Below are 26747 nucleotides of genomic sequence, written 5' to 3' on the forward strand. Positions count from 1 at the left end.
AAAATTAGCCTGTGTTTTACTCACCCTCAAAGCATCCTAGGTGTATGTGACTTTCTTCTTTCAGACGAACCCAATCGGAGTTATATAAAAAGTTGGGGGTGTTGGTTGTCAACAGTTCAAAAGACCTAAAATAAAAAGCATGCATCCATAATAAAACGTCCCTCACACGGCTCCGGGGGGTGAATAAAGGCCTCCTGTAGCAAATGTTTTATTACGGATGCACACACTTTATTTCACGTCTTCTGAACTGTTGACGACCAACACCTGCTTACCCCCATTAAAAGGCTTGGAGGGGCCAGGACAATTTTTAATATAACTCCGAATGGATTCGTCTGAAAGAAGAAAGTCACATACACCTAGGATGCTTTGAGGGTGAGTAAAACACAGGCTAATTTTCAGTTTTGAGTGAACTAACCCTTTAATAATAGATTTCACTGTGCTTCTAGGCATTGATATGTCTAGCCTTTGAAATGTTTTTGTATCCATCTCCTGACTTGTGCCTGTCCATAACTTTATCCCGGAGATCTTTTGATGGGTGCCCATAGTTGATTGTTTGCTTCAGTTGCACTACCAAGGACTGAAATGCTCCAGGAAAGCTCTTTTAATGCTGAGCTAATCAAAATGACCACAGCTGATCACAGTTGTAAGTCAAATGTGACCCTGGACCACAAAACCAGTCATAAGGGTAAATTTTTCGAAATTGAGATTCATACATCATCTGAGATGATGCTAAGCTTTCCATTGATGTATGTTTTTGTTTGGATAGGACAATATGTGGCCGAGATACAACTATTTGAAAATCTGGAATCTGAGGGTGCAAAAAATCTAAATATTGAGAAAATCGCCTTTAAAGTTGTCCAAATGAAGTTCTTAGCAATGCATATTACTAATCAAAAATTAAGTTTTAATATATTTACAGTAGGACATTTACAAAATATCTTCATGGAACATGATCTTTACGTAATATCCTAATGATTTTTGGCATTAAAGAAAAATCCATAATTTTGACCCATACAATGTATTTTTGGCTATTGCTACAAATATACCCCAGCGACTTAAGACTGGTTTTGTGGTCCAGGGTCACAAATGTGTCCGTCTTCATTTCAGGCTGCAAAGCAACAAAATGTGATTATTTTAAAGGGGGGAGGGGTGATTCTTTTCTATACCCACTGTAAATGAACAATATATACTCTTTCTCTGTGTTGCCTGAACTAAGATATGACTGACTGTTTGTCCGTAGAAGTCCACAAGTCCACAAAATGCACCTTTGCATCATCCTGCAAGCTTTTTACAGTTCCAGGGTTTTTGATAAAAACTACAAATCAAACATACACATCTTTGTATTCCCACACATGGACCGTTGGATTGACAGAGGGGAGGTGACAAAATCAGAAGTGCATTATGGGTGTTGAAGTTTTGGCAAAAGGGTGTTTTCTCTAGTCACGTAGCTCCAATTTAAAAAATTGTTTAGTATTTTCACACATTTTTTTTTTACCCCTTTAGTGATTATTTTTATTCTTGTGTTATATAAAACTAAAAACAGTTTCCTTAATTGAAATAAAACTGAAGTAAAATAAGATGTAAATTGAAAATGTTGCCTTGGCATCTAAACTGACCTGAAATAGGTTTCATTTGAAATACAAAATCTGGAATAAAAATAAATTAAAACTAAAAATATAAAAAAAACTAAATAAAAACATAAAACTAGCACAACTATAACCAAATTACCGACTGACTTCTCTCTGGTGACATATGGCAGACTTCTCCAGTCATGTAGTCTGAAGTTTAAGTGGACTAAATCAGCGCTTCTCAACTTTCCTGCACATGTTTCATGTTTATACACACCTGATTCAGGTCATCAGTTCATTAGTGATTTCTTATATTCTGATAATAATTGTGTTGTCACATTATAGATTAACCACACAAGAAACTGTTTTGTCATTGTATTCATGGAAAGGAAGACTATGTGCTATGTTGACTGCTGTAAAATGCAATAATCCCTAGCAGATGACAAAGAGGTTGCCAGGTGCCCAGTGTCATACTCCTGCTGCCAAACAGGTGTCTGCTGCATACCACATCTGGCTGCTAATCACCTAGCAAAACTTGACCCAGTTTGTTGTGTCCATGGCAATGACCTAAAATCTGTGAAGTGTGAGTTTTAGGATTATTTTTGTATGAACGTATTCCAAATTTTGTAAATAGGGCAGCTTAGTAACAGTAAATAGATTTTACAGTGCATTTAAAATTGGATTAATGTCACATATACATCAAACCAACATGTAAGTTAGTGGTAGAAGGCTTGTTCTCATCATATATACATACTGTATATATATTTTTTCTTGATTTCGTTCACATACAGACATCATATAGACTAAAAAAACAACTCTGTTCACAGTAAAGAGTGTTTGTTGGCATGTATTTTGAGTGTATGTTGATGTCTAGTCTACGTGCAGTGTGTTTTGAATTTTTCCACTTGTTAAACCATTTGCCTTTCTGTCACAGTGACTGGCTTGTCAGTACAACAAATATTGCCTAACTTGATATACTTGTTAAATTTTCTTTTATTTGTCTTAGTTTCAAGCACATGTGATGCCAAGGGTGAATGACGTCATGTAGGTAGTTCTTGCTTCCTTAATACTAAACTATAAACATTTAATTGCATTCAATTCTGGTTCAGATTATTGCTTTTACCCTTTATAGACATAATTATATGGTAATGTTGTGTAAATCAGTACTGTTAACTAAAATGAAAAGTTTTACAAAACATGGTTAATTGAAATAAAAATATATAAATATTACATACAATTTCTAAATTTCTAAAGCTGAAATAAAAATAAATTCAAAATAATTAGAAATAATAAAAAGCATAAACTAATAAAATGACAAAATCACAAAATTACTAAAACTGAAATGAAATAATTGTAATTAACACATTGTAATTAAATTGGCTTCTCCTGCATTACTCTCTTAGCTTTATATGTTTGGTGGTCTCTAACACATTGGGACACGTGAGGTGACTGTTTTCCATGCTGCTTTCTGTCTCAGGAGAAAGAGAGGGAGTCTGGGAGTGCCTTTGTCCTATTATATGGATCTTTACCCAGACTGAACTATCAATTATTTACAAGGCTTCTTGCTCATAAAAAGAGCACAAGAAATGCCAAAGCCTGAAATGGCACGACAGGCTGTAGAAAGGTCAATCCATCTTTGTTGCTTTTCACAAAATGAGGATGTATTAATGGCATTTTATTTGACTGGCCACTGTGAGGAGTAATCCAGAATGTCACGAACACATGTGTGACTGTCCTTGTGTCCTGAAGCCACATACCTGACAATTTCATATGTCAAGTTAACTCCCTATGCCATGTCAATATGAAACCAAATAAAATGTCTCTAAGGCCTGGCAGATATCATTCATATAGTTGTTCTGATAGATCATACCTGTGTTTTTGTAAACGGCACAAGATAATCTGAACACATTAGCCAATCAGAACACTTCTCTGCCTGTCTGTCATTGAGTGTGCTGTCTTGAGAGGGTGAAAAAAAAAAACCCAGACCCAAGTTTTGGTTCATTTGATTGGTGTGCACAAGCGAAATATACCCGGGTCCACTTGTAAAGATGGTCTGCGATGGTTCACAATTGTTGACAAACAGGGTTTATTCTTGAGTATAAGATTTCTTTGAGTTTCTCAGTTCCCGTGTCAGCAGGTCTATTTACACAGATATAACCGTGATCACGTCCTCATGTTCCAACAGCTGAGGTGAAGAATTAGCACAGTTACTGAATAGCCTTTTGTTGAAATCATGTTCACTCTCCTAAGCACTGATTCAGCAGCCCAGCTCTGGATTCTTCAAATACCTTTTTAATAAATGTAACTTGCGTATTTCAACATTTCATTCCACAGAATAGTCTACATGGAATCTTTAATTCACTTTATTCAAGTATATATTTACACAATCACACTCTAAACCTGTTTTGCTTTTCCACAGGTTTTCTACACAACTGTCCAGATGGGTTGCAGTTGCTGTAGGCTGATAAAAGGGTAAGACGGAAGGTATAAATAGCAGAGATTCTTTATTCTCAAGTATTCTTTCTTGAAGATCCTAGATATTTCTCACATAACTGCTGTTGTTCACCAGCTCAGCCAGACTGTAGTTTCTCTAAAGCTGACCTTGGACCAGTTTTTGGTTGTGATTCAGTCTGCCAGCACTGCTCTGTTCTCTGTCGATAGACATTTTATTTTAGTTTGTATCTTTCACTTCAACATTTATGTGGGTTGTTTTGATGCAGGGAGTTTATTTCACGGTAAATACACACAGATATTCACACTCTCTAACCTGCCCTTTAATTCCTCAGAATGTCACATTTCTGGGCTTAGTTTGAGCTGCAAAAATTGCCTCATGCACATACTACAAATACATGCTTTCTTTTGGAATTTAACATTAGTGTGTAGTATGACTGGCTTTGTGTCAAATCTATTAGACAACACCCACACATTTTAATTTATATCCACTGGTGATGAGGAGAAAGTACATAATTCTAAGTGATTAGTAAGAAAGACCCCTTTTTACCTACTGCAAGTGTGTCCAATGCTGCTCCTGCAGGGCCAAAAAAGCTTGCAGAGTTTAGCTATAACCCTAATCAAACACACCTGAACCAGATAATCAAGGTCTTCACAATCACAAGAAACATCTAGGCAGGTTTTTGAAGCAGGGTAAATATCTATAGAAAGGTGGCCCTCCAGGAGCAGAATTAGAAACCCTTAATGTTTAAACATCACAATACTTCCTTTTTACATTGCGCAAAGGGTTGTGGGCAATATTTGCTGAAAAGATACACATTTTCAAACACATTCCCCCGGGAACAGTATATAATCCAGGCACCTGTTCAGGGTGAATAGAATGCGAGTTCCCAGGCTTTTCTTGAATTATGTCAGATCCTGCTAATAAACATTAGCATTCTACTCTGTTGCAACTTTTACCAGGCAAAAATGCCTCGCATTGCTAGGCAGTGTGTGTTGTTTAATGGAGGTAATGTTTACTAGGGATGCACCGATACCGATACTGGTATCGGTATCGGGCGAGTACTGGAAAAAGTGGTATCGGTGCATCCCTAATGTTTACTAAGGGTAAAATTTCTCATCCTGCCAGGTACAGTGGAAAATTCCACTTTATCCACACCGAAACTGTTAAACTGAAATGGATTTCAACTGAGGTGCTTAAACGTGGAGAATTTATAATGAAGCTAATAAAATTCATCTCATGTAACACATTGTATGACATTCACTAAATGTTTGGAATATGACACAGGTGACATGCAAAGGACAGACAGATAAATACATGAACACCTGAGGTTGACATTGGGCTGAATGACCTGCATGCCTCTTTCTTTCTATGTGGATTTTCAGTGGAAAAGGGGAGTGAAAAACAGAAGGATCTCAGCAGGGAGTGTCTGACATAAATACATCAGGCTCACTTGGCACACACACACACACAAGTTGGGATTTGTGTCTCTCATTCTTATGTTGGATTCACACTTTCCCTATTTGATACCTGGTTTGTTGTGTAATTTGGTGTAAATATAGAAATGTAAATACTGTGTTATGTAATAAGTTGAAAAAAATAATAATAAATCCCTAAAAGGGGAAAGAGGACACAATATGATGTTATAACTCATAGACCTGTTTGTCATTTCAAATGTCGTTTCGCTACACTGGTTGTGCTTTCGTCAGTAATGGCCTTTGCCTGTGCTATGCAAATTATGAGTGCATTCAAATGTCCTGCACACATCAGTTTCCAGTAGAACCCAAAAGAGGAACAGCATTTTATATATTATGATGAAATTGACAACCAGAGAGAATTTATATAGATGACGATTAGGAATGATGGTCAAGATTGGAGGCTGGATAAATGGATAACAAAATGTTTGCTTACAGACTTATGAATATTATTTGTTTATTGCAGATAATTATTCAGAAGAGTTTTGACAGAAAGAGTCCAACCACATTTTGATTTTACGTGGGGTGTTTTACATGGGGTGACTGAATCTGAAGTCAATCATACTACAAAAATAGGCTGCCATGGAAAAACTCAAATTATTCAAAATAATGTAAAATTTTTTTAAAATAATGCATTCCGTCTGCACAAACGGCGATATAGAAAACACCAAAGAAACTGGTAGAAATGTGTCTAGACTGTGATCAAAACTGAACTGAATTACTGATTATTTCACAGTCAGAAAACAACGTTTCTGAAAGTGATTTTACAATATAAATATAATACAGGGATGTCCATTCTGGAGGACCACCTTCCTGTAGAGTTTAGCACCAACCTGCTCCAGCTCACCTGTCTGGAAGTTTCTAGTGATCCTGAAGGTCTTGATTAGCTGGTTCAGATGTGTTTAATAGAGTGTGGCAGGAATGTGTCGATTTGACACATTCTTCTGAATGATTGTAACTGCTACAAAGAGATTCCTACAAAGAAAGTAAATTCTATATTTTAAATAAATAGATTAAAAAAAATAAATGTTTAAAATAATAAGTTAAAAATAAAATGTACTGCAATCACTGAATTAACTAACTTTGATTATGTCTCTAAATTACATCTGGCCAGAGAATTTCATCTATATCACAACATATATTCTCACAAGTCATGCATTGGGGGGGTCATGGATGTTGAATCCACACTTCTGTCAAGCTTCTGTCACAACATTTCCATAGGCCTCTTCCATTGCTTGAAGAAGACTTATTTGGTTGTAAGGATTGCGATCATATACTTTTCATTTTCAAGAGGAGAAGAACTCTTCAGCTAAATTCAGGAAAGGAGAATATGGTGAAAGGTGGGTGAAATGTTGGTGACGTTCAACCCACTCTCGCGCCAGTGCTACATGGTGAAATTGGACATTGTCCCAAAAAACTACAAAATTTTGATTCATTTGCTCCTGATTGACCTGTGGTAAGAGGATTTCATTGAGAGAGTTTAAAAAATATAGGAGCCTTTCACTGTTGAATGGGCTCAAGACAACATTGTGTGCCACAACACCAGTGGTTGAAATTGTGACACACATAGTGACATTGCCTCCTTGTTGTCCAGGGACATTGACTGTGGCATGATCACATTCCATTCTTGTCTCTGTTTTTTGTTGAGACTGAAGCCAGCTTCATCGACATACAGCTAATCATAATGAGTTGCACTGCTATCCAGCTCCAAAGTCCTCTAGAGTAAAAAAGAACAGAAGGTACAATATTGCAGTGGTTTGACAGTAGTGGTATTGATTGTAAACTTGACACTATAACTGTTGCCGAACTTTGGGTGTATTCACACCTGTATTGTTTGGTTCGATTGAATCGAACTCAAGTTCGTTTCCCCCCTTGGTGCGGATCTTTTGGGCAGGTGTGAATACAGCAATCGCACTCGGGTGCGGACCAAACAACCGTACCGAGACCCAGCTGAAGAGGTGGTCTCGGTCCGCTTCCAAATGAACTCTGGTACGGTTGAATGGATGAACCAATGAATGGATGACCTTAAGCACGTGTGGTTTTGTTTACAGTTTCTGGTTCACTTGCAAAAAGGGCAGTGTGAAAGCGAACCGCACCAAACAAAAAAAATAAACATTGTATTTGGTCCGGACCAAAGCAAGTGAACTAGCGGACTTTCCTGGTGTGAATACACCCTTTGAGTACCCATTTTGACACATCACTAGGCTTAGAGACACCTGAGTTTTTCCAGAGTGTAATAGTATATGGATACATAATGCCCATGAAATACATAACTTTGTATTTGCAGTAAAAGTACAGTAATTGTGTGGCAGGCACATACCTGAACAATTGGAACCACAACTCCTTCAATCTGTCTGAGCTCTTCACGTTGTTTACTTGCTTCATCTGGATGGAATTCTTCTTAGAACACGTACAATTGTGATAGGACTGCAATGGTGAATATTATGAAATGGTTGATTGTCCTGTATTATTCTTTGCTGAATTTCTTTGATGCATTGGTGGTGTTGTTCTGGACCACCATGTCAACAATGGCATGTTTTTGTGCATTTGAAAATATTGTGCATTCTTTTTCGTCCACCTGAATGTAGGGCCAACAAGTAGGGCCAGTTACAGTAGAGAACTAGAACTAGAAATAGACTAGACTCATAGAACCAGAATGGTATAGTTACTTATTGGTTTTCCCTCTGAAATGTTATATTTTATATTTAGCTGAATTCTCTGGCCGGCTTCTCTCAATGAAAGACCATGATATAATGCAATGATATAACGTGGTCAACAAGGGTGGCTCTGATTTTATTTGAAACCCATCTGTACCCTCTACCTCTTCTTCCTTCTCTTCCACCCTGCAGTCCCCTTCCTTTTTGTTCATGTCTTCTTACATTTTCTTCTTTTTCACTATACCATCCCCCTCCAATCCACCCATCTCTTCTCCCTCTACTCTTCCCTCTTCTCCTCTTCCTACATCCTTAACTCTTCTTGCTCCTTCTCCTCTTCTTACACCCTGTCCTCCTCTCCCCTCATCTCATTCTACCTCTTCCACCATTCTTCTCCCTCTCATTACACTTCCTTTTCACCTTTCTTTCACTCATTCTTGTTCTTATTCTTTCCTCTTTTATAATTGTTGTAATTGAGATAAATGTTTAAACAATTAGGAAATTTGCATTTCTTTTGTTTTAATTACTCAGCAGTCATCAATTTGGAGCTAATTGAAAACATATCAAGTGCAACTGAGAATTTAGCAAATGAAAGAGTTTTGTTGCATTTGGAAAAATGGTAAATGCATTTCTGTGATTTGTGTAAAACCAATTTATAAAGTTGCAGTTGTCTTTTCCTAATATATTAAAGCTTTGGTTGGCTGTATGAACTATTGTGAAAACATTTTGCTTAAACATTGTGCACAGTGTTTTGAGAACATTATGCATGTGATTTCTAATTTGTTTAACTAACAATTTGTTTAGGATAATTACAAAGTGTTCAGATCATTATGTTAACTGTTTTGAAAGCAGTGACCTAAGTTTGGAGAAATATGTCAAATCATTTGAGAAAAACTGTAAAACCCAGAAACAAGTAGAATTTTTGAACTTCCATCGTCCTAAAGTGAATGGGTTTTTGGTTAAAAAAATAAATGCAGTCTGTGGTGAACACAAACTCAAGATATTTTCACATTTCATTCTACATAAAATACATTAGTAAAACCCTACTAACAAATGATTAAATTGGATTACAGTGGTTGAGAGCAGGAAAACTCATCTACTCTGCTCTATTCTGCTATTACAGCCTCACTGTGTTTATAATCTTCCTGTTGCAAACTATTCTAACTCAAAATGTCCAACTTGTAGATTTTAAAGATTGAAATAAGTTGTCAGAATATTAGCTTGGTCACATTGAGGTCATGCAATCACGGTGTCATTCATTTTTAGCCTAGCTTTAGCTTTTTCCTCTGGCTATTGTATTTAGACTTAAAAATTCATAAAATTATTTTCTGGAGTAATCCCAAAGCTAATGGAAAAAAGGAACCTGGGTAATACTAACTTGGATGGGCCTACAAATGTACATCAGTGTGTTTAGTGGTTGAATGATTAGTGGTAGAACTATATGTGTTTATTTGATTGCCAATGCTGATATCGTTAGAGAACAGGGTGGCCGATAGATAATATAATGCTGATATACAGTATATGATAATTATCCATTCTCGTCTGTAAGCTTGTGGGGATGCTGGAAAATATAATATCACACTGTTTAATGATAGTAAACAACATGCATAACAATTGTTGAAATTCAATTTATTTTTCATTATGAAAATGAATCAATATTTTAAAAATTACTTTTTTTTTAAATATACAAAATAAACCCTTTAATACTTTACAGAGCAACTTTATGATTCTGTAATCCTATTATAGTATTTTTTACAGTAAACTAATGAAGAATGGGAGCGCCTGTGTATCTGTGCTCAAGAACTGGCATTCTTAAGTGCTGACAAAATAAAGGTCCTGTTCTGACACTTATCAGCCAAACAGAAAAACTTTGTGATAATTAAAAAAATGCAAATATCATCAAGGCCAATGTATTGGTTGACCACTAGCTTTGCTATAGTGTTATTTGACCTTTATTTGAATCTTAACCGGGTTATAATATTAATTTCCACCAAAAAGGCCACCAGAAGTTCATTTCATTAAACCCTTTCCTCAACCCCCTCTCTGTTGCAGTTACATCTATGACCCCTCAGCTCCTGTAGAAGTTCCTGGTCAGAAGCGGGACCCCACCAGCAGCTGTCTGTATCAATCTCACAGATTCCCAGAGGAGGTGGACCACATTCACAAGAAACAGGGCTTCCACAACCTGGCATACAGCAACCAACCCAGTCCGACCAAACTCGACATAGACAACAACCACATCAACCGGCTCCATGCTAACATTCCAGGCGAGCAGATCCGATCGAGCCCAGCAGAGGGTGATCCGAGTCTTTACATCCTCCAGCCCGAGGGCGAGGGGACACCCATAAAAGCCGCCCCCACCTTACGCACCAACCCACCCATACAGAACGATTCGTTGTTGGGAACGGAACCGGGCAAGCGAGAGGACAGATTTCGAGACTCTGGGCTGGGCGGCGGAGGGATAACGGACGGGACAGAGGGATCGGATGGTTATCCCTATGGACAGGAGGATGAAGATGGGGACAGGAAGAGCAGGCTGGCCATTACTCCGGACACGGCCGATGAGGAGAGTGTGCTGTCTGTGGACATACACACCAGCAGTACGAGCCTCTCCTCAGCAGACACAAATCTCATGGTAGAGGACAGAGAAAAGGAAGAACCCTCGATCGTGAGAGGAGAGCAAGAGAGAGAGAAAGAGATCGATTGTGTGAGCGTCACAGACTCAATGGTGGCAGAGGCCTTGGCCGCTCTCGATGCTGCAACTGCGGGAGAGGATTCTGAGTGACACACTAGTTAATGGTGACTACAAGGGAGATTTCCATACTCACTCTCTCGCTCACCCTTCATATTTGAATACAGCCAAATAATAGTGCTCATGAAATGAAGCTTTCCTGCAACCTGTCTGTAGGTACTTTTATTTTGAATGGGAAAAAAAATCAAATGAAGACTTGATAACAGGAACTGCTGGTTGTTTACACAACAAAAACTGACCACTTATGAGACTTACTTGAGCAAATGAAGGTCATGGACAAATTCAATTCTCAGACCAAACAGAAAGTACTGTTGCGTGATTTTCCTCAGTGCTGTTTTGTACACGGCATCATAATGAAATAAGCTCTGTTTCTCTGTTTCTCCATAACATAATGAAAGTACTCTTCTTCTGTAGCGTCTGTTTGGATCTGGGGCTAAATCAATCTAAGCGCTACATAACAACTATTTTCATACATTTTCTATACAAAGAGGTGGTGAAAAACAAATAAGCCAGTGTCCTGGTGTGGGGTTACTTCTGTGCTTATTGTACTTTTAGAGACGTTATATGATTATATGATCAAACTGCTCTATACAGTGAAATCAAGTTCATTCAGTCTCAACAGATCAATATGCTATTTCTTGCTTGTTACACTGTGAATAAATCATCAGTCCCCTTATAGAGCTGTAGGACGACGTGCTTTATTTATGCACATAAATGTGCAGCAAGAATTGTGGGTGAATCTCATGAAAACATATTTCAACCTAAAATAAAAAAGGAAATTATATTTTATAAGTTTATTCTATATTTTTAATGACTGTTCTTAAATTTTTATGTATAGACAGTAAAGATAATTTGAGAGGGAAAGACTGCAAAGAATCTTAATAGTACAGTGCAAAAACATTTTTGAAATATGATCCATTCATGGTAGATTTCATGAGATTTGTCCTTGTATATTTATGTTCATGTTGCACTTTGTATGTTCTAAAAGCAGTGTGTTGAGGAATCAGGCCAGTGATGGTAGTTGATGCTGTACACTCAGAGGCTGTATTCATAACTAGTCCTGGTTAACTATCAGAGAGGCCTGATGAAAAAGAAGCCTACTAATTTAATTGTACCGTATGACACTCATATATCTCATGCAGACATTTCTATACATTAGTAAAGAAATGTTTTTGTTTTTTTTCAGAATAAAAATTTTGTAAAAAAAACAATACCCCTTTGTGATATCTTTATGAAGGTCATTGAGTATTTCCAAATGTTTTACCAAGTATCCATTGGTTGAACTTTATGTGTTGGTCAGAATCATTTCTTTTAAACCTGTTATTGAGTAAATGTAATTGACAGGAACTGATTTTCTAATGATGACATTTTGACTGCATTGAATGATTTGAATCCAGTGCACATTCACAGTGAATTTGCTGTTTATATTCCATTCTTTCTGCTTTTACCAGAGGACAGAATTGTCACATGAACCTGGGGAAAATAAAAACAATGTGCTTGATCATAAGACTTGCGATGTAATCTTTTGACATTTCTGTCTTGTGGATAACGATGCCGTAGGGCCTTTTATATAACCTAATGATATCTCCCTCCAGCCTCACTGGCCAGTAAGACATAGTCTTGAAGTGTATGACTGCTATATTGTGCTGAAACCCAAAGAGATCAGATATTGGGAATTGTGAGGTTTGTACAATTCTGCAAATGTCTCACGACAAAATACAAAATACATGATTAAGATACAGATATTATGCACCATTTTATATTATGATGATACATTTAATGAGTGTGAGGGTGAAAATAAGCCACATTTGACTGGGTATAACATCATATGCAACCATTAAATGGCTTGTATTATGAACGGTTTCAAAAGATTTTCGTCCTGTAGTTCTGTAGTCCGTTTCAAACTCCGTCTTTTTGTCTTTTCTCTTTCGTAGTCAGTTGTTTTGATACAGCAAAAACATTTCTTTAATGATTTGCTTGTCAAATTTGTATTCAATCTTAGTTAAATTGATGCTTTGATCGCTAAAAGTAAAGGTTGCTTTTAACAGTACAAGAGGCCATACTGATACCAGTTTTTTTGGATAAAAGAGAATCGGATCTGGTTTGACGAGTAAGAGCAAGTCATATCATTTGGGTATCTGGTGTTTATAGAGCCCTGACTTGTGTTGTTTAGTCATAGACAATAGAAGCCAAAAATGCAAATGTGGTTATTAAAATTCCAAATAATTATTTTTATTTACAAGAGGGTTTTACAAGTGTCTCAGAAATTAAATTATACACTGCGGTTCAAAAGTTTAGGGTTGTTAAGATTTTTACAATTCTTTTGAAAGAAGTCTCTAATATGCAACAATGTTGCAATTATTTGATCAAATACAACAGGGATATTGTGAAATTATTCAAAATAATTATTTTCTATTTTAATATACTTCAAAATGTATTTTATTCCTGTGATAACGAAGCCATTATTCTAGTCTTCAGAATAGTCACACAATCCTTCCGAAATCATTTGAATAATGCCGATTTGATGCTCAAGAAACATTTCTTATCAATGTTAAAAACAATTGAACAAACCTTTGTGTGGACATCGTCATGCAATCTTTTTGATGAACAGAAAGTTCAAAAGAACAGCATTTATTTGAAATTAAATTAAATTCCGTTTTGTGACACTAAATATATTTAGCATCGCTTTTGATCAATTCAGTGCACCCTTGCTGAATAAAAATATTGATTTCTTAAAAATCACTGACTATATAAATTATAGCCAGTATAGAAAAATAGAAACGATATCAAGTATTACAAGTTAAATACACCATTTGTGCAATAACTAAAAACCTGAATTCAGTTTCCTTTATAGCCAAACACAAATGATCAACACCAAAGGTCCAGCCGTTTCTACATACAGCACAGACAACATGAAACAACCTGAATAAATCTGCTGCGTTGCTGAGCATTTACATCTCTTTAAAGTCTGTGTGGGCTTGAGTTAATGATTCACAAATCCAAAAACATATGCAGACTAATAATACTCCACAGGTTAACCATTTATAAGCTCCAGACTCATACAGTTACTGCACATTCTTGTTGCTTAATGATTCCTTCTTCCTAGAAATATCCTGATGCATAAAGTACAAAAATAGTCCTCGACTCACACACAAAAAAATTTTTATATAATGCACAAGGTCACATACTTTCCAGTAGGTCATGAGTAAGTAGGCAGCAGTCACGGAGAGATGGGAAAGATAGGCCTTCAGCGTTTTGAGTTTTGGAAAAGCTACAGACCTGAAGGTCATTAGTGCTGCACCAGTCACCTATTAACAGACTCTTACTGATCTTTAGCCACAGTCCAGCTCTAGAAAACGTATTACAGATCCAAGAACCTCTTGCGCCTCACTATGAATGAAGGCTCTGAGAGTTTGTCGTGCTGAGAACGCTGGCAGGACATAGAGAAGTTAAAGTTTCTTAAAGCCATTATCTTTGAGCTTACACTGACCTCAGAGCATTCAGTGTAGCAAATGTGCAAGTACACGGTGTGGGAAAGTGTCGTGATGGTGGCTTGTGGGTACAACAGAATCAAAACAACCAGTCCAAGGTGTGTTTAACCTTTTAATGTATAAATACTGGGTACAAAACCTTCAGTAAAATATAACAGCACATTCTCACTCATTTTCTTTAAATAATTCTTCTTACACATCTTCATGTTTCTGTAATTCTTGTCGATTTCAGAAGCAACAGTACTTGAAGTGACACATTAAGATAAGTAAGGTTAATATCATTTCAGTATGAATACCTTTAACTAAAATTTGAACAGGAAGTCTATGAGCAACATTTATTTAAACTATTCGTTCCAGCACTTCAAGCTCATGTGCAATGAGCTAGAAAGCCTATAGATATTTTGAAGTCTACCTGTACGGTGTTTGAGCAAAAAAAAAAGGCAAAACGAAATCAGTGGCACAATAATGACAATGTTAATTAAAGGCAAAATACATTTTAAAAAGTCTGTATATTTATTGGAGTTTTGGTTAAAATACTCAGGATTATTAAAAGTCCTATATTTTGGTCCTCTTTGCCTATGCTTGGCACTAAAGCAAAGACACGTTTACCTTTTTTGTGGTACCATAGATTGTTTTGTTTTTTCAAAGATAATAATATGAAGTATAGTGAAGGATATAGTCTTATCTATTTGTGTACGCTTGACATTATATCACTAAATGAGCTACAGACTTGATAGAGCCTCTGAACTCTGTGGACACATGCAAGCTATACAGAATCATGAAACTAAGAATGTTTAACATTTCGAAACTGTTGAGTGTTCGGCAGAATGGTGAATTGAATCGCAGTGCTCTGTCCCAGACCAGACATCACCAGGCAAACTTCCAGTCGGGTAAGGTGTGCTAGGTTTATAAATTAATCTATTAAATATGCAATTTCACTGGTTTACAGAAAAATGTTATCAAAAGACAATTTAATTTATTTTAAAAAAAACAAAGGTGAAAAGGTGTATATAGTGAAGAGATCAAGCCCAGTCCATTTAAGATGGCAACAGGTTAAGAAAAAAACGTTTAGTCTGGATTGTAACCAGTGAGAAATTTCATGGCTCTGTTTTTCTGTTTATCACAGCTTGCAATGAAAAAGAAAAAAAGGAAAAAGAAAAAAAAAAACCCTGAACAATACTTCCCACTTCCTGGAAGTAGCCCAAAGAGGCACATGGCGAAGATCTCCGACCACAACGCCAGCTTGGATTAAACATTGACACGCTCATAGTCACACATGACGCCATCCGCCACTGATAATGACACAAGGGTGTTTGAGAAAGGTGGGTTGGCATGGTGACAGGTTAATTTATATAAAATGGCTTCTGCTGCCTTTCCACAACTGACATGACAGAAAGGAGGGTTCGCATCCATCATCCTCTTTTCCTCCTCCATCATCACATCTCTCATCACAGTTTGAGGCGTTCTCCCTCTCTTTAGTCCTCTTTGGAAGTGTGACTTCCCGATTAAAATCTTTTTAAAATGTCACCCGAGAAGCTGCTGGAACTCTACAGATGTCACTTTGCACTGCCTCCTTTATCCTAAAGACAAACAACACACAAAACGAGGATAAAAATAACCCTTGATGAACTCTTTGGAGAGTTTGCTTAACCTGCATTAGTTTTCTTCCACACTAAAGCCAGTCACCTGTGACTTTGGGCCTGTGATGCGTTCAGGGGGGTCAGCGTTAGCAGGTGAAGGGGGAACACTACCATTGGGCTCAGTGATCAACAATGTCCGCCTATCCCGGGCCGATTTGGGGTCACACTTTGTCACCCGGAATCTAGAGGAAAGAAAGATGTAACAGATGATGAGTATAGTGAAAGACTATAAATTAAGAAGACAAATGACGAGGTACAGACTGAGCAATCATACTCTGACTATAGAGACGGGCAGATATCGACAGAACTGGCTACCCAAAGCCGCATCTGCCCATACTGTACCCATGGAGAAGTGGAGACAGAGCAACACTTTCTCACCCGCTGCCCTAACTATGAAGAAATTAGAAAGAAATCGTATCCAAAATTTGAAACACTTTGCCCTGACTTTAAAATGTTAAACAATAAAACACAACTTCAATATTTATTATGGGAAAAAAGAGATTACTAGCAGCAAGATACATAAATGCCAGTCACAAAAAGAGGGAGGAGTCAACAAATCAGTAATGCACCCACAAACACACACACACCACAATCAATTTTAAATTGTTCATAGAATTGTCATGCCAATAAAGCACAAATTGAAAGTAAAAGTAAACACAATTTGTTTTTATTTATATATATATATATATATATATACAGTACATAGAGTAGCTATAATTTAGGGCCTCATGAAATAAGTTGATTGCAAAGTTACTTATAATCAGTAGAATGGGGGACCATCAAAATAAAGTGTTACCTTTACTTTTATTAATAATAGTAATAAATCAATGTATAATGTTTACATTCACTGTATAATTATTATTTCTTGTTATTATTATTACTTTGAAAGGTACATTTTAATATACAAAAAAAATAGTAGTAGTTATACATTTCAGTCATAATTTCTACAAGTTGCAACAACCTATTATTTTGCGGGTTTGTTGTGAAGACCTTTTGAATTGTATAATGCAATAGGTTTTATCAAATAAAACAATGAAATGCTTGTAACATGAACTATCACAAAAAAAACTGTAGAGATGAAGTTCATGTGGAGTGTCCTCATATAGTGAGACAGCAGACGCTGAAAACACCATGAGCGTGATGCCTGCTTGAGTATGTGTAGTACATCCAGACTTTTTAGAAACACCTCTAATCATCTAAATATAGGCTATATTTCTTCTTTCTATTTTTTCAGATAAATATCAATATCAATTTATTGCCCAACTATAACCTCATTGACAGCTTTGCGCCGAATGCTGTGAGCTTGAGCCAATACAAGGCAGTCGTGGCTTGTATTGGTTAGAGAGTTGCAGGTTCGAGTCTCAGGTCCGGCAGGAATTGTCGGTGGGGGGAGTGAATAACCAGAGCTCTCTTCCACCTTCAGTACCATGACTGAGGTAAGACCCTTGAGCAAGGCACTGAACCCCCAACTACTCCCCGGGCGCCGCAACAATACGGCTGTGTGTTCACGGTGTGTGTGTGTGTGTGTGTGTGTGTGCGCGCACTTGGATGGGTTAAATTCAGAGTATGGGTCACCATACTTGGCCACACGTCACTTCACTATATATAACTTCACTATATATAACTATATAAAGTGTTGTACGTAACACACACCTGCCTACAGACAGCACTGTGACCTCTCCTACGTAACTGCGTATGTCCAGTTTTTTGCTGGATGGGCGTCTCATCAGAGGCCATTTTTTCTGGTTGCAGCGGTTGCAGATGTTCTTATGTCCTCCGATCCCTCCGATGGTGTGCAGGTGGTTGCAGGTGTGTTTGGCTGCGCTGGGTGGCAACCCTGGCAGTGCAGGGCTCTCTGGGCTGGCGGGTGTGTTTGGAGAGGTGGGCGTCACAGGACGACTGTAGGAAATTGAACAGAAAAATATCAGCTTAACTGCATGAAACTGCATGACGAACTAGTTACATTTGCCAAAATTTGGTACATACAACAGAGAACACTACACTACACTTTCACTAAACCCTGAAAGCTTTTGCTTCTATATCTGAAAGGTACTATATTTTAGCTGAAATACAGCACAATTGGAGCAGTTACTTTAAAAGACAGACCAACTCTCTCCCCTGCTGCTTTATCCGTCTTCTCCTCTCTCCTTCTCCCTCTATTTATTTTGTCCTTCCACTCTGCCAACTAAAAAAAAAAAGAGGGAAATGCAGTGGTCCTTCTCTTATCTGTCTTCATTACACTGCAGGATGTTGTTCTGCTCTGTGTGCATATGCACGTGTGCCTCATTTGAGAGGCAGAGGAAGAGCAGGACAGATACTTCAACTGCCACCTGCAAGAGGGACTATGAGGAACAAAGGAGCAAGAGACACGCATGCAAACACACACAACACCAGAAGTGTATTCGGTGTGTTCTGCAATGGAAGCCACAACTAAAACGTGAAATCAGTTAGTTAGATCATTTACTGTGTAAACACTGAATGAAAAAGGTATTGTCACTTTAAAGCAGTCATTAGGGGGTCAAGGTTCTGCTGGTTGCCATGGTCTCATTAGCCCCTGCTGGTAGATGTTGTAACTACACCTTCTAGCTGCCAGTGTTGAGTTCGCTATAAGTTAACTACATGTTACTAGCCGAACTACATTTTTCAGTAGCGAGGTTACTTTTAAAATAGTGTAACATTTTCAGTAGCGAGCTACTTTTTCAACCAAGTAGCAGTGTAGCGACACAAAACGCTATATCACTATGCTTAAAATATTAAATGAAATGCCCAGCTGGCAAAAGATTCATTCTTTTGAGTCAGTTCTTTTTGAGGAATGCATCAAACGATAAGCAGAGCGATCCAAAATGATTTGAGATTCAGGCTGATTCATCCAGCCTGTTTGGGGTAAAACTGTACAGCGGTGTATTGATAATGCACAGAACAAAAAGAATGCGGCTCTTGATAAAGTGAAACATTTACCTACTCATAATTTAAAGCAGCTTTTTCAACACTGCTAGCTGCAGAAAGCATCTTTATTCACTTTCGAACTTTTACAAATAGCCACTGACTTCTGACGAAATAAATTTTGCAAGCATGTAAATTGACATTTAACTTGCAAAGCCCTCCACTCAAGCGCCACCCCCGGACTCATGTCCCCATGGATGCCCTGTGCGCTCAGTAATTGTCTGGAGAATGGACAGCACAACATCTCCTCTGCAGAACACCCAATCACCCTTCATTTTGAGCACCACTCCTTATTTTCCTCTTCTTCTCTTGACTTCCTAATCACTCCATCCTGAGCTCCTTTTGTCACAGCATCTGATTGCTCTAAACCTTTCACTTTCCCGATGCTCTGCTCCTCTTTTCAGTCTCTATTTTTTGGTCTCATACTTGTGTTCAAAATAGTAGGAATCAAATCCACTCTGCTGCTTATACAGTGTGTCAAGCAGAGTGACGTCATTGTTCAACTCAAATCTATTATTCACATGAACACTCAGACCAACTGAAACACACACACACACAACGTCAAAGGAGGACATTTGGGGAAAAGGAAGGATTAAAGGAATTCCCCAAATTGAAACCCATATGAACCTTTTCTTCCATGGAACACAAAAGGAAACATTTTGAAGAATTCTTCTATATCCTTCGATAAAAGGCACCACAAAGGTATCATAAAATACATTTATTTTTATATATATTTAAAATGTAGCATTGTACTTTTTCTCATACGTTTTCAGTGAATTGGTTTCATCGGAATGATTCATTCAGGTTCTTTTACTGATTTGATCTGGTCCCAACAGTTTTCTTGAGTTAAAAGCTCAATGGAGGGGAAGATTATCATTGAATAATGGCTATCATATGAGTTCAGAAGTCTTAAAGTACACATTTAGGACCACTTTTAAGATTTTATGGCCCTTTTCGTTAAAGCTTGAAAGCAACCAGTTTATTTATCTCCTTTTTGTTCCACTGCGGAAATAAAATTGTCATTCACAGATTTGTCTTTCACAGATTTGTAATGACATGAGAGGGAGTAAATGATGACAGAACTTTTTTTTTTTATGAGTGAACTATCCCTTTAATCTAGTGACTGATGTGTAAGACTGTGAATTGCATAAGATGCATGAAACAGTTCAAATATACCATTTCAGGATGAATAAACATTCACTCATGTATTTTGAAATGCTACAGGAATAAGGTGCAGTACAGGTATATGAGCAATTTGAGATTTTAAAAAAAGTGAAGATCCCTTGAAAAGATTAAAAAGGACCTTAATCTTGATGTCACAGCATACATTTTCAGTACTAGGCAATTAACTTTCACCTTCTATAAACTGATGTCATAATGCTGATAAAATAGAGCACAATGACATTTACATACATCTTAAGGTGAGACGAATGCTCGACCCAGACTCATATTCTGTGACTTCTCTGTATATGTGGTTTTGAAAGTCTTCCTGGATCTAATTCTGGCTTGCAGCGGTGTCAGTGATTGATGCTTTTGTGCTTCATGGTGATTTCCCCCAAAATGTGTCATATGAGACAGACAGAACCACCTTTATGCCTCAATGCTACTCTGTCTGCCCTCTTGTGCTGCTGCCGTTATTTAAGAAGTGACATCGCCATCTTGTGGGGAGATGGGACACTGACTTACAAAACACCTATTGAGTTTTGTATGCTAACAAATACATCCATGTCTAATGAAACGTTCATGCTTGTTTTACAAGTATGCTACTGTATTACTGTATATAAAGTTTATATACAGTGAGGATCCAATATGCTGAGAGCTAGTGAAAATACTTCTACTTAGCTTTTTGTTCTAACTGAACAGACTACATATTGAATTATCACCATAATAAGGTGAATTTAAATGAATAATGGAAATGAATTTGTTAGGTTTTTTACTAAATATGCCAGTTCAGGACACCATTACAGAGAGAACAGAAAACAAATATAGGTAAGACATAAACAACAAGGTCTTACCCCTCCGATTCTATACTGTCCTGAACCATGGCTTTGAGTGCGTCGGAGTTGGCTGGTGAAAAAAATGAAAGAGAGAGACTTCTTAAATTAGCACAGAGAGTCTGCAGCCTCAGATGCAGAACCATTAAGCAAACTGAAGTCTTCTGACTAATGAAAGCAGCCGACTGCCTTCTGATGCAACTACTACTGCAGCACATATTCGCAATTACAGTGGACAGAGCGTAGTTTCAAGCTATCATTTGGTTTCATTTTGAAATGACATCGGGGTAGTTTCAATTTAAAATGCCTTCAAAAAGGCGATCAACTTTAAAATGTTAACATTTTCGCACAGTGGCACATGAATTGTGCAATCACTGGCAATGAAAGTGACTAGCACTTCACAAAACTTTCAGTTCCTTCCGTTTACACAGAAGAACATCTTATCCATTTTAAGATGCTGACTGCTATATACCTTCTTATTAAACATCCACTAGATATGCAGGAATATGTCGGTTTCTGAAACGATAATGTGTTGCTAGGCATGCACCATGACCAAACAGTGGACATGGAGCGTCATGAAAGATGCACACACAAATACACAAGACACATGCAGCAGTAATATCACTTCCTGTCCACAGTTCGTGTCATACTAATGGGGACGAAACGGTTTAAAATGCTGTTGATCAGATGGTGTCACCATGGAGTGACCATTGATGTTTTTCTAAACAGGTTCAAACAGACCAAAACCAGTTCCACTTTTTTATCTATATTTCATTCTCAGATCAGTTTCCCCTTTTTATGTACAACTTAACTTTTCTTGTACACTTTGAAGTTGTTACGATGCAATGTCACACAGCCTGAAGTGAACCAGACAACACCTTCTACAGGCATCAACAAGAAATCAAGATAAACAAACTCATTACTGGAAAGTCAATTAATGGAGATGTTTGAATCAACCTGGGGAAAAACTCTGTAACTGAGAGAATATGTTGTCTGGGGTGACCTCATGATGATTTACTGCTCTGAGGTCAGCTGAGGATTGTTCATGCTCGGTCACAATTAATTCTGCATTACAATCAATGTGACTGACTGGTTACACCTCATATTTCCCTCAGTAAATAAAAAACCCACAAAGACATGTTATCAGTTCTGAAAGGCCTTATGTCCTGGACTAATCTTAAAGAGGGTCTGTCAAACCGCTCATATGACCTTTCAGTGTAATGAGTGTGTAATCTAGTGATGCCTAAACTCATCTTTATCCACACATTCATTCAGCTCACCTTCATTTATCATGATGGAGTGAACAATTCGGCCCACTGTGTCAGTGTTGCCTTCACTGAAGGTGTCATTCAGATCTGACAGAGAGAGAAAGAGATGGGTTGTGTTAAAAATGGAAGAATAATACTTTGAGCTATTGAATATTGGTCAACTTGCCTTTGTTAGAAAAAGAAAATAATTAAGTGAACATTGAATTAAAAGTGACATCCGTTTTTGAAAAGCAAAAAGACCCACTCAGTTGGTTTAGTGTTTTATGTCATACAAGCAGAACCAAAGCAGAAATGCGGCACAAATCATCCATAAAAAGTGTGCGGGTTTAACAGCCTTTGTCTCAAACTGCCATCATAAACCAACTGTTATTAGTGGTTGTTATTTAATGACACTCAATATGCAGGCGGTATGAAATATTGTATTTTCTGACACAATAGTACTAAAAAGGACTTGCTTATGATCGCAAAAAAAACTAACATTTACAATACTAACAATAAATATAGTCTGTTGGCATCAGTGAAAGGCCTCATAAAGGCATCTGGAGATGGAAGAGATGGCGAACTCAAGAGTGGGCCGCTTACAGAAAACACACACACACACCACCCATGTCCTTCCTGAAGCCATGGGCCCCTGCTGGAAGGGACAGACTTCCTGTGTTGGATTTGCTCTCACAGCTGAGGATCAGACGGGGAAATGTGTAGTTCTGGAGTCATATAACGTTTATGATCTGCCTTCTGTTTTTGTTACTTTTTATTTTTATTGCATGTATTAATCTACAGCTACATAATTTCCATACACATTGACAAAATACATACAGTCTAGGTTTACTAACAACAACAACAACAACAAATTACACCCACAATTATCACCCCAAAGCTGCATTTCAGTTTCTCTCTAATCCGAGCCACAATCATTATAAACCCCATCCACTGAGCCCAAAGATCCTGATGAGAGCACAAGCTCATAGAAGTGGGTGAGTGGCTCTGATTACTCTCACTAGTTCAAAAAGACATTCTGATAAACAAACAAATAAATAAATAATTCAAAAAGAAATCTAATCTTAGTCTCATTTACAGCATTGTTAACAGCATTTATATTTACTAATTGTTAACTATAATTAAAACTATTAAAATCATTTTTTTGTTAATTGTAATAAAACTAATATAAAACAAAAAAAAATAGATATTAGATTAAAAAAAATTATGAAAGGCTTTGAAGAAATGTTGCCTTGGCTACTCACTGAAAAAAAGCTATATTGAATGGGGGGGGATATATATGTAACTAGTGCTGAATCACATGCAATGAGATATGATCCAAAGATTTGAAGACAAAGAAAAAGAGGAGGAGAGAGAGTAAAAGAAAGAGAGAGGGTTGTGTCAGGTTAAACAAGTCCACACACACACGCACGCACGCACGCACACACACACACTTTTAAGTTTCCTAGAATTCAGACAATGCCACATGAACATTCCTAGAAAAGCATGCAAACTAACATATAGACTTACAATTGAAAAAAAAATACACAAAAAAAATTATGTGGTAGATCCTATATCTTAATTGAGGATGATAAGATGATAAGAAGAGAATGCGGGACAGTTTACTGGAGCTAAAATGCGCCCTAGACACAACCTTAGCAGCAGTACACAAACAAATATACAGTTTTAAATGACGCAAAGACAAAAACGACTACAAACAGTAATGTGTGAGCAAAGTGAACACTGAGAACAATACAATTTGCACTGCTGTGGCCAGCCCAGTTCTGAACCACAAGGTGTGTCAAGTTGAATTTCTCTTCCTATAGCTGGTAAAAGTTTAAATGTATTCTTTAGCATACGTGATGTGACTTTGGCAGGGCCTTATGCTATAGCCAACTCCCAAAAACTCCCTAAGACGGTGATAGGAAGGATGATGAAGAAACACGACTCAGCAGCGGAGTATAAAGTATTGTCTGTTCTCCAGTCTATAAATGATGATACTGAAACTGATTATGTGAATACTCAAGATACAATCACAGGCGTGTCAAAACAACGAGAAGATGAGCAACTTTAATGAGATAAAATAAGACAAGCATGATAGCAAGTGTGTTAGGGGAGGCTACATTTCTGGGAGTCTTTCTTTTCCATGACATTTCTTCACCTCTCTTCCTAAAGAATGTCTGAAAACAAGAAAAACAAAACTGCTTCCAAGTGGCCTGAATATAAATAAAATATAAATGTCAGCTTAAATCCACCATCCCACAAGCACTTGAAACACCATGGAATGAGGTCACGCATCCACTTGTAACCTTCAGTGGTCCTTCGACTGATTGTATTGTCCATAATAAAACTCACAGGAATTGCATAATGAAGTGCCATTTGTCTGAGAGGAAGTTTGACCTTCTTCAGCCGTTTCAAGAAACATGGTCAGTATATGCAATCTAATGTTAACCTAATGTCAGCAAAACACCCTCACCTCCTTTTTCTGGATCGTTCTCCTCTTCGTCGTCCTCTTTATCCAGCTCAACATCTTCCTCTGCCTCAGTTGTACAGCGGTACCCCTTCTTCTTCAGGATGTGGCAGATAAGGACACCCAGTAGCCCCAGCAGGAAGAAGAAAAGCACCAAAAAAAAGGCAATATACTCTGGGTTAACGGAGTTCCCATCACCATAGCCATCTAAAGAGAGAAGAAATTAATCAATACAAAAAAAAAAGTTCTATACGGTACAAACTGATAGACGGATTAGATGGATTTTATAGTTTGAAATCAAAGACAGTTTGACCCACTACAACACCTGACAGTTCCGGGGCTTTGTTTTCATATCTGTTGGCTTTTATATGCTAGTATACTCCACATGACAATGACAACTTGACGGATGCAGTACGTCCAGATTACATTCATACATACATTCATGCTATACAGAACATTCCTTTTTAACAGTTGTGAAATAATTACTTATTTAGCAGAAGTACCTACTCGGAATATATACGATTTTGGATGCAGCTTCTGACTAGCAATAGCAAGTAGCTAATCATGGTTCATGATTGCAACAGCGCTATTTATACAGTTGTTATAGAAACCCCCCCCCTCTTTAAAATAAATCACATTTTGTTGCTTTGCAGCCTGAAATGAAGACGGACAGTTTTTGTTTTTCAGTTCAGTTTTTGTTCCAGCTGTATTTACTCAGTGCAACTTATAACATCCAAGTAAAAGACACAACACCAACATATCAGAAAACAAAAAATAAATAAATAAATAAAAAATCTGAATCACTGAGTTGGAAAAAGGATCACCCCTTTGTGTCAGTATTTTGTTGAACCATCTTTTGCTTTAATTACAGCATTTAGTCTGTTGGGATATTTCTCTACTAACTTCTAGACTTTGCAATATGTGCCCACTTTTCTTTACAGAACTGCTCAAGTTCAGTTAAGTTTGATGGTGACTGATCGTGGACTGTAGTCTTCTAGTCATTCTACAGATTTTCAGTGGGGTCTGGGCTCTGACTAGGCCAATGCTGTGTGCTTTGGGTCATTATCATGTTGAAAAGTAAACCTTCTCCCCATTGACAACTTTCTGGCAGAGGGCAGCAGATTTTCCTCAAGAATCCATTTCCCCATCCATTTTTCCTTCTATGCTGACAAGTGCTTTTTTTCTTGCAACCCTCCCATACAAGCCACATTTGTGGATAATTTGTGATATTGTTGTCACATGCACACAATGACCACTCTTTGTCATAATTTCCTGCAGCTGCTTCAGAGTTGCTGTAGACCTCTTTGTAGTCTTTCTGAGCGGTTTCCTCCTGACTCTAGTATATTTATTTGTGTGTGTGTGTGTGTGTGTGTGTGTGTGTATTTAAGTAGTTTGAGTGTGTAGGGAGACTGACTACACATTGTTCGCAGTGCTTCATGGGAGTTGGTTAGCGCTAGTGTTCTTATTGTGTGATTTGATTGTTTGTTGGATATTTCTTTGCAGAATCATATGTAATGTAGTTTCTCTTCAAGAATTCCACTGCAAAACAATAATTTAAAAAAAATAGTTCAAATAATACAGGCTTATGTCTTCAACAAAAGCAAATACCACCAATTTACAACCTTGTAGTTCACAGAAAATTAACAGAATTTTTACTGTTGTTAAAAAGGGGAAATCCATTTGATAACATGGAACAAGGAAGACAACTGAGTTTGTCAAGTTATTGGAATGTTTAAAGGGGTCATATGATGCGATTTCAAGTTTTCCTTTCTCTTTGGAGTGTAACAAGCTGTTTGTGAATAGATAAGATCCCTAAAGTTGCAAAGACTAAAGTCTCAAACCCAAAATTATATTCTTTAAAAAAGTTAAGACTCGTCCAAGGCATTGATAAAGCCTTTGAAACGTTTTTGTATCCATCTCCTGACTTGTGCCCGTCCACAACGTTATCCCAGAAATCTTTTGAAGGGTGCCCATAGTTGATTGTTTGCTTCAGTTGCACTACCAAGGACTGAAATGCTCCATGAAAGCTCTTTTCACACTGAGCTAATAAAAATAACCACAGAT

General features: G+C 37.4%; 2 protein-coding genes across 2 annotated transcripts in view; one reads left to right on the top strand and one right to left on the bottom strand.

The window, feature by feature from the left end:
* LOC107757895 (uncharacterized) overlaps positions 1–11258 on the top strand; it is a 23533-nt gene extending 12275 nt beyond the window's left edge. The window contains exons 2-3 of the mRNA XM_016575502.1: positions 3988–4040; positions 10202–11258. Of these exons, the coding sequence (XP_016430988.1) occupies positions 4009–4040; positions 10202–10934 (765 nt within the window). The 5' untranslated portion in view covers positions 3988–4008 and the 3' untranslated portion in view covers positions 10935–11258. The remainder of the gene's footprint in view (positions 1–3987; positions 4041–10201) is intronic.
* Positions 11259–14491: 3233 nt separating this feature from the next.
* The window catches only part of LOC107757903 (RELT-like protein 1), a 21320-nt gene continuing 9064 nt past the window's right edge, over positions 14492–26747 (bottom strand). Inside the window, exons 2-7 of the mRNA XM_016575509.1 lie at positions 24690–24890; positions 22250–22324; positions 20991–21042; positions 17686–17931; positions 16079–16214; positions 14492–15972 (exon numbers count right to left, since the gene is read on the bottom strand). Coding sequence (XP_016430995.1) covers positions 15949–15972; positions 16079–16214; positions 17686–17931; positions 20991–21042; positions 22250–22324; positions 24690–24890 — 734 coding nt within the window. The 3' untranslated portion in view covers positions 14492–15948. The remainder of the gene's footprint in view (positions 15973–16078; positions 16215–17685; positions 17932–20990; positions 21043–22249; positions 22325–24689; positions 24891–26747) is intronic.

Source organism: Sinocyclocheilus rhinocerous, unplaced genomic scaffold (assembly GCF_001515625.1).
Source record: "Sinocyclocheilus rhinocerous isolate Xijiao unplaced genomic scaffold, SAMN03320098_v1.1 scaffold1555, whole genome shotgun sequence".
Lineage (NCBI taxonomy): Eukaryota > Metazoa > Chordata > Actinopteri > Cypriniformes > Cyprinidae > Sinocyclocheilus > Sinocyclocheilus rhinocerous.